This window comes from Anomaloglossus baeobatrachus, unplaced genomic scaffold, assembly GCF_048569485.1.
Source record: "Anomaloglossus baeobatrachus isolate aAnoBae1 unplaced genomic scaffold, aAnoBae1.hap1 Scaffold_5170, whole genome shotgun sequence".
Classification (NCBI taxonomy): domain Eukaryota; kingdom Metazoa; phylum Chordata; class Amphibia; order Anura; family Aromobatidae; genus Anomaloglossus; species Anomaloglossus baeobatrachus.
The window spans coordinates 10,249-18,962 of record NW_027444533.1 but is presented as its reverse complement, the minus strand read 5'-3'; the positions used below and the strand labels follow the sequence as shown (position 1 = coordinate 18,962).

Below are 8,714 nucleotides of genomic sequence, written 5' to 3'. Positions count from 1 at the left end.
TTTAGATGGGTTATTACTGACATCTGATGAGAAATATGTCAATAGTGCCTTTAGAAATATAGTTACTTAGAAAATTGATGACTTGTTCAATACATATTTCACCCACTGTGTGTATATATATATATATATATATATATATATATATATATATATATATATATATATATATATATATATATATATATAAAATATATTTTATATTTATGTTCATATTTGTGTGCAGGTGAATAGAAAATTTGCAATAATCACAATTTTACTGTTGTGGTGCAGAAATTCTATTTTTCTCTTTATTACATATTTTGGTACAACCATATTCTGCATCTATGAAACATTGTAGTAGACCCGGATTGAGTACTGCTTTTCTGATCGGTCAGGAGTTTCTTTCCGGTGCAAGAACTATAGGACCTGTAGTTATGTTGTATATGGAATAACAAGTGTTGGAAGAAAATATACATCATAATTTAGATGGTAAGCTATAAGGCAAAATATAGGTGGGTGTATGTCAGCCTGCATGGACTCGAGACAGACTATGTTGCTCCTTTTAGTCTATTTTTCATTTTCCTTTACAGCTTCTCTTTCGGTTGCCTTTTTCTCCCTGTATTCCTTGTACATGGCATATGTAGTTCCTGCAGAAATTAAAAAAAAAAAAAAAAAGTAAATGCAAAAAGTGGCACTTATCGCAGTGTTAGATGTGTTTTTTCCATTCAATTTGATGACCAAACAATGACGGTGCCCCAATAGAATACTCTCTTATTAATATGCTATGTCACTAACAGATGCCATAATACCCCCCGCGCTGCAAACTTAACTTGGAAAACCATGTGGTTCTACATCAGGCTTGGAGGAACTACAGGGGTCCAAATCTACAAGCTAGTGTATTGGTGTGATGCCATAACAGGGATACTCTAGTTATAGTATTTGAAGCCATTTTTAAACAGGCGAAACATACCAAACAGACCCTGAATAGAAAGCCCGCCCTGGCTCTGTCGGGTCTCTGGGTGTAGCTCATATCGTCTAAGTCAGTCTGGGGCTTTGACAAGGATTATGTGATAAGTAGTGGGGGGGGGGGGGGATTGACACCTTGTTGTATAATTATAAACCCTAGGAGATCTCTATTTAGGGTAATCATTGTGCTACCCTACTTGAATAGGTCAAAGGGACTAGTTCTCTTAAAGGGAAACTGTCACCAGATTTTTGCGTTCTAAACCAAAGCTAGCACCTTAACCAGCTCCTGTGCTGCGTTCTATAAAGGCGCATGTTTTCCCCTGACTCCCAATGTAGACGACCCCACAAATACCTTCATAAATTTCCCAACATGTATGCTTATCAACGGGTCCGGTCCAATGAGATTTTGCAGCTCTTGTCCGTCCTTTTTGAGATGATCTCTGTCCTCACTTGATGAATAAAGAAAGGGTTAAACGCTGCGCTTCCGTTGAAGAAAATCCAAGACCAAATGGATAGGAATAGTGATCTTAATTTGTCTATGTGTTTCAGAGATTATTCTCCTCCTTTAGGACCAAAAATCACCCTGATCTTTCGTCCTGAAGAAGGACAATAATCTCTGAAATGCGTAGACAAATAATGATCACTATTCTTATCCATTTGGCCTTGGATTTTGTTCAACGGCAGCGTTTAATCCTTTCTTTGATCTGTAACGATCATCTTCGAAAGGGTAGCTACAGCAGCCGTTGGTACATATTTTAACAGTGGTTGTGACTTTCACACTTACTACAGGTGAGCCTTCCTGATCCCTTCATACCCACTATACTCGGGGAAGACCCTATCTGCGCTTTTTTATCTCATTCAATTTTTTTTTTAACTCACTTGATGATTGACATGGATGACTCTCCTGACCCTATCCTTGTAGCCAGGCAACATCTCACACCTGCACAAAGACCTTGCCGGCTCACGTAGGTGTATTTTGCTCCACCCTATTGCGGACACAGCGGAAAACATCAGTGCGGCTGCGTGCCGACAATGTCTCTGCGAAGGCGCGAGATTTGGCCCAGCTACATGGATGACGCAGGTGACGTCATCCACATCGCTGGGCAAAATCTTGCACCTGCGCAGAGAACACGCTGACTCACGCAGGCGCACTTGTCTTTTCTGCTCTGCCTGCGATAGAGCAGAGCGAAGTCCGCTTGCGTGAGCCAGCAATGTCTCTGCTCCAACAAAGGAATACAGGAGCACTAAAGCGGGCCAGCTGTAGTGATCTAGCATTCTTCAATGCAGTGCTTGCAATTATTGTGCTCTTTTCCTACAAGATCAGCCACCTCTGATATACTACAGAGGTGACTGGTAACAGAGGCAACATCCAGTAAACTATAGAAATTAGAAAATCCCTTCTTTCTCAAGAGTGAGAAGATTTTTAATAGGAGGTTTTAACAAGCACTTTGCAATTTTCCCAGTTCAACAAAATGAGACGGCCCCTTTAATTCCTCCAGTGGTGACGCTGCCACTTTATGATCAGCTAATTGTCAAAGTACATATTGTTAGGCTTGTCCAAATTCTTAAATAGGTTGTCCACTACTAGAATAACCCCTTCTCAATTGATATATTCACTCATGTAAAACATCCTATATTCACCTTCGTAGCAGCTACATCGTCACCTGGACCCCCGGGGCTCACATGACATTGGTATAGCATATGAGCCTTGCATGCAAACTCCCGAAAAAGTGAACACTTCTGCTGCTCCCTAACTCCTCTGAATGTCCGTTATGTCTTAAGAAAAAGAGAGTGAAGCATCTGCTGATTGGCTGCAGAACTCATGAGACATAACGACTTCATCTCAGGGGACCAGATGGCCACGTCACTACGTCACTGGAACGGCACCAGCATCAGAGATTAAGCCGTTGTTATTTTTCAAAGGGGAATATGGCAATAGAAAAGTGGTTGCGCAAGTAGTGGACAACTGCCTTAAGCAACTCACTTCAAAATGTGTGTGTATATGGCGCCCCTGAGGCTCAAGTCGCCACAGGGTACTGCACCACACTTAGGGTGGGGTGCTGATCATGGATCCAAGGGAGGTTGGTGCCGGTTTCATCATCCACAACCACATACACACGGGATGCCCCTTCCCCACTGGTGACTGGGCTAGGGTCGGGTACAAAAGGGGTTACCAACAGTGTGGCATTTACAGGATGCCATCAAACCCGGGGCCCCAATCCACTAACTTAGGACCTGTGTAGGGAGAGAAGCAGCCACTAGGGGGAGTTAGGAGTCACACACAGTTAAAACAGGAGTTCTCCAGCAGGAGTGACAGTAAGTGGACGTCTTTCCCGGTAGCTCCTATGGGACATAGGAGTTTAACGGTCGCTGTGGAGGATACTGTGTCAGTTCCCCTAGGACCAGCGCTGTTCAGGGTGCAGCACCCTAGGGTGGTGCAATTCCACATTGCATCACCAGATTATGCTGCACGGAGAGGTTCCATACTTCTCTGACCACACAAGTTTCCAGAGCCAAGTGGCACCTAGGATTCCGGGGCCTCAATCATGGTCAGACTGAAGGGGATCCACGCTACTGGCATAGGGAACAGTACCCAACCGAGTATGGAAGGGACTCTAAGGGCTTCAAGCCACAGGGACCTGCACTACAAAGCGCAGTGAGGAAGGGCCCACAGACTACCGCACAGCTTCTGACCTCCCATGGATCCGGCATCGACCTGAGCCCAGCACGGCAGTAACCAGTGTGACCGGACTAGCAGCTGAAGTTGTGAGTAAACCTGAAGCCGCAGAGACTGTTGGCTCATCCTTACCGGCGGCGCCACCCAGCGGTTAGGCGCCAACCATCATTACCTTCCCCTCTTCATCCACCTGGGGCCTTAACAACTGCCCCGGCGAGGAATTCTGCGGCAGCTACTACTGGCCGTATACTACAGGTGGTGTCATGACAAACTCTCCCCAATACCCCGCTTCCCCCACCATTTACTGTACGCCTCGGGGCAACGGAACCGGGCAAGGCCACCCCGTGACATCGACTGACCCGACCCGAAACGGCCCAGTGACAAGTAGGTTAACCACCTGCCCCGTGGGGCACTACATATATATGATAGTCTTATGCCATGAAGGACCTAAGGATGGTTGTTTTTATAGCCAGGAGGGCCATGCTATTTCCTAAGCAATTCTAAGTCATTATTATCTGGATAATGGTGAAATTGATATGTAACCTTGATTGGGTTGGAGGAAAAACCCACTTAAGAACATAAAAATCCACATTATTGCTTCAGTACAGTGCAGGATAATTATTTTCTATTTCTAAACTCTACATGATGACTTGTAATGATCTTGTCTCCACTGACTCTCTGCTGACACATGCTCCTATGCCCTTGCTGCAGGCTCTGTAATCCCGCAATACATATTCTGGAATTTACCCTCTTCCTGGGATCTTGCTTTTTGCATTTCCGGAGCATTAACTCTTGATCTGTCATTATTGAAGCGTGCAGAATAGTCACATGCATAGAGAAATGTACGTGCAGACCTTCAGCTGTGAAGGCTGCGGATAGATGGGCATACTACATAGCTTTACTGGTACTGATAACAATATCGGACTTGATGTGCAGCTCTGTGTATAGTGCTGTGCTGTCTTACACATCACAGGGTAAGAGCGTCACCTCCAGAAGTGTTCAGCATAAGATGAACAGTAGAAACAAGAGAATATTCAATGCGGGAGGGAGAAGAAGCAATGACCTTGATGATCATCTTTTCATGTGTCACCACAGATGGAGGTTATAGGACCCTGTTTAAAGTTCTGCAAAGTTTCTTGTGATCCTGTTTACATACTGTAGGTCTGTTACTGTCCTGGCAACTCATTGCGCAGCGCAATTATCAGTAAGTAACCCAGTAGGTGGCCCTTCAGAGATGTCATTTTGCCCCCTGATAAAGCTTAGATAGAGGTTGTCCTGTGAGGACAATCTAAGAGAAATGTTATGTACATGGGAAAGTGTATGTGTGGCATCCCTGAGGTTCAGGTCGCCACAGGGTACTGCACCTCAGTTAAGGTGTGGTATCTATCTCAGGTAAGGAGGGGCATAATCACCGGTGTTCCACATTCACACACCACATACAGCTTAGGAGCCTTCACATAGGGTGGGTTGGCACAGGGTAGGCAGGGGGGTGGCCCTAATGATCATGGGACTCCCAGGTCACTGAAGCCAGCCACCTGGGGGCGGGTTCCACCTGGGGTAGAGGAAGGCGCAACACACTCACACAGACCAGTCAGGACCATAGTTCTGGCAAGACATCTCTCTGGAAAACTTTGACTTTACTGGGCCCTGAGGCTTGGAGCGGGAGCTCAGCCGGGGTACCAAACTGCTGAGGGGGACACCCTAGAAATAGGACACTCTATCTCTCCTTCTCTTTTCACAACGCCGGTGGTGACCCCAGACCGGACCTGGGATGACCTAAGCCCATCACGGCAGTGACCAGTGTGACCGGGCTGGCAGCTCAAGTTGTGAGTAAACTACACCCTGAACCCGCAGAGACTGTGTTGGCTCGTCCTTACTGGCACCGCTATCCAGCGCTTAGGCGCCAATGGCCATTACCTTCCCTTCTCCCTCATCATCCACCGGAGCGATACCATCCCGGCTGCCTTAACACCTGCCGCGGAGAGGAATTCTGCAATGGCGGCTACTACTGGCCGCGTACCACAGGTGGCGTCACGACAAACTCTCCCCAATACCCCGCTTTCCCCACCATTTACTGTATGCCTCGGGGCAACGGAAGCGGGCGAGGCCACCCCGTGACAACGCATGACTCGACCCAAAATGGTCCGGCGACGAGTAGGCTGACCGCCTGCCCCGTGGGGTGCTACATTTGCACATGTATTATGTGATACCCAATACAGTTAGTGGAGCCCTACTGTACCTTTTTGCTTCCACCTGGGACCCCCACTGATCACAAGATATGGGGTGCCATCAGTCCAACACACCACCTGTTCCTGCTTACTGCACAACCAGTTTGAATAGAGCATTTATACACTAGGTAAAACCAGCTCTAGTGTATCCTCACCCATCCCCCTTATTCCACTGTGCCGCTGCACGACCAGCTCTACCCTCACCTACTGTATCCTCACCAATCTCCCTCAGTCCACTATACCGCTGCATAACCAGCTCTACCCTCACATACTGTATCCTCACCTATCTCCCTCAGTCCACCATACCGCTGTACGACCAGCTCTGACCTCACCTACTGTATACTCACCCATCTCCCTCAGTTCCCTATTGCACTACACAACCAGCTCTGCCCTCACCTACAGTATCCTCACCCATACCCCTCAGTCCTCTATATTGCTGCATGTCCAGCTCTGCCCTCACCTACTGTATCCTCACCCCTTCCCTGTAGACTGTGAGCCCTTGTTTTTATTATGTATACCCCTTTTCACGTGTAAAGCTCCATGGAATAAATGGCATAATAATAATAATAATAATAATAAAATATAACTTGCAGGTGTTTTGATATTGAGGTAAATGAGCATTGTGGCATAGACTTACCCAAAGCAGTTGCTCCCACCACACAGGCCTGTGCAGCTACCCGGGTATGAATTAGATGAACAGACATTTTTACATTTCCTCGTTGTTTCAGCCTGTAAAGTCCATAAATGACAATGACGGCAAATCCAGCCAGACCTGAGGAGATCAAGAACCCATTTAGATTACTTTTCATTTCAAAATGAGGCCTCTGAAAACTTGGGATAAGCAGGAGAAAATGCACCGATTTGTTACTAGTGATGTACAAATGTAGACCAAGTCCTAGCAGTTTATACAACTGAACACCAAATGGACATATGAGATGTACTTGAGGAACAAAGACCCCCCCCCCCCCCACCCAACAGAACTAATACATGGGGAAAATGTAAAAAACTACCGGTAGTAAAGCAATCAAACATATTCCAGATCTGCTTTTTTCTTACTCTAATCCTTTCCTATATAAATGTGATACATACTAAATCTATAGAATATAACTGACATGTTCATCTACATTCATACATCTGTGTAACACGTCCTAGACTTGTCCGGTTATTTCTCAGACAGCACAAAGACAAATCAGTTTTAAAAATGGATCCAGGTCTCCGGTCTGTGAGAACAGGTCTTATTCTCATCCATTTTGCGGATTCGCCTCAGACATTAATGTCTATGGGGATTTTAAATACGGATGACACACAGAAGACACACTTTGTTTTCTATCCTAGTTTCATCTGTTTTTTTAAAGGATCCATTGTTCAGTCAATGGATAAAGATCAGACAGTCTACCTGGTTCAAAGAAAATAGTGGATGAGACAAAAAACTTAAGCAACTAGGATGACACCTGAGAAAAAAAAATCGGTCCGTGATCTCGGACGGTAACATACAGATGTGTGAATGTAGCCTTAATTTCTCTGACTCTGGCCCCTAAAATGGATAATAACTCATTTCTGTTGTTACTCACCCACTGGAACAAGAGGAGACTGCTTCATCTTACGCTGTAATTTGCTGGGTACAGATTCCTGCTCTTCAGGGACCCACTCGTCCCCACCTGCGGACATCTTGCCACCTTCACAGGGTTGCAGCTCTAGGTTACATTGTGGATAGTACGAGGCTGTGAGCAGGGCAAGACATGAATAGACATAAGAGCTAAATCAACTAATGTATAGCTTGGTACAAGTGCATAAGACAGGTATTGGGCATGCCAACATTGATTATGCCCAGCAACAATGTCTATATATCTATATATTAAACGACGCAACCAAGGAGAGAAGCTATTTCAATACCTACTCACTAGCCGTGCATCTGAAGAGCATCCAGCCTTGTTCTCTTTCTGGGTCACTCGCTAGGATAGGATTGAATGCTGTTCTCACAGAGGTGCTTTATGTACAAGGGAGACTGGGCTTCTTTCCATGAAGAGCCTGGGAAGGGTAGTCAGGGTCGCAGGCTGCGCCTCTATCACACACATGAAAGAAACAATGATGAATGTTGAATTTGGCAAACACCTCTTGTCTTAACCCACTGACATTTACTAGACCTGCCATAATGGGGATAAATAAGTGTTGCTTACTCAATCCCAACACTTTGTATATAGTACGTGCTTTCTGCCACATAAAATATTTTTTTACTTGTACAAGTGGTAAGATCGGTGGTCTGTGGGCATACTTTGTACCCTGGGGGGGTTAACTTCATATGGAATCAGTAAGATAACAATTGTGACACATTCCATTACATGCTAAAATAAGGTACATCCACTCAGGATGTATTTTTAGTTGGAAAAATTCACAATCTACAAGAAAAATGTCAAATGCCCATTTGTTGTATGCGTTGCATATTTCATCCTATGCCCTGCAAAAGGTGAGATCTACTGTGACAATTTGCAGCATAAAGACCCAATGCAAATTTAAAAGCCACAGGTCAATTTCCATATGGATTTGGAGCTAATCATCTACACAGCATGTGAATGAGATTTAGTAAAATTTACCAATGAGCGGATCCGTGGATGTTCAGGTTCGCCGCATTCAGCCTGACTTTAAAAAGGAAGTTCAGTTTGGGACCCGAACTTGACCACGGACAATGAACTCCATATAAGTTAAAAGAGGCCAGTACTTGTGTGCTGAAAAATGACTATAAAATGATCATCGTAAAGGCTAGGGGGCTGTAAAAGGAAGCCAAATAGGGGTAAAAGAAGGACAATATACTGCAAACAAATGAGGATAGAGAAATGGTTTAAATGAGTTCTGTCACCATAGCAATC

General features: G+C 45.0%; 1 protein-coding gene across 2 annotated transcripts; it reads right to left on the bottom strand.

The window, feature by feature from the left end:
• Positions 1-251: 251 nt before the first annotated feature.
• LOC142282655 (HIG1 domain family member 1A, mitochondrial-like) lies at positions 252-7,842 on the bottom strand. 2 transcript variants are annotated; one of them, XM_075333009.1, is made up of 4 exons: positions 7,748-7,842; positions 7,422-7,571; positions 6,488-6,622; positions 252-626 (listed from the first exon to the last, which is right to left on the bottom strand). In XM_075333009.1, exons 2-4 carry the CDS (start codon positions 7,516-7,518, stop codon positions 547-549), a joined length of 312 nt encoding a protein of 103 aa, XP_075189124.1. In that variant the 5' UTR covers positions 7,519-7,571; positions 7,748-7,842; the 3' UTR covers positions 252-546. The 2 variants fall into 2 exon arrangements, with proteins under 2 accessions (XP_075189124.1, XP_075189125.1); XM_075333010.1 differs by having other exon boundaries at positions 7,744-7,840.
• Positions 7,843-8,714: the final 872 nt, after the last annotated feature.

Coding starts and splice junctions, on each gene's coding strand:
- LOC142282655 (XM_075333009.1), bottom strand. CDS start 7,518: ATGTCCGCAGGTGGGGACGAGTGGGTCCCTGAAGAGCAGGAATCTGTA. Junction 6,623..7,421: donor GTCTCCTCTTGTTCCAGTGG/GTGAGTAACAAC, acceptor TGATCTCCTCAG/GTCTGGCTGGATTTGCCGTC. Junction 627..6,487: donor GGTGGGAGCAACTGCTTTGG/GTAAGTCTATGC, acceptor TAATTTCTGCAG/GAACTACATATGCCATGTAC.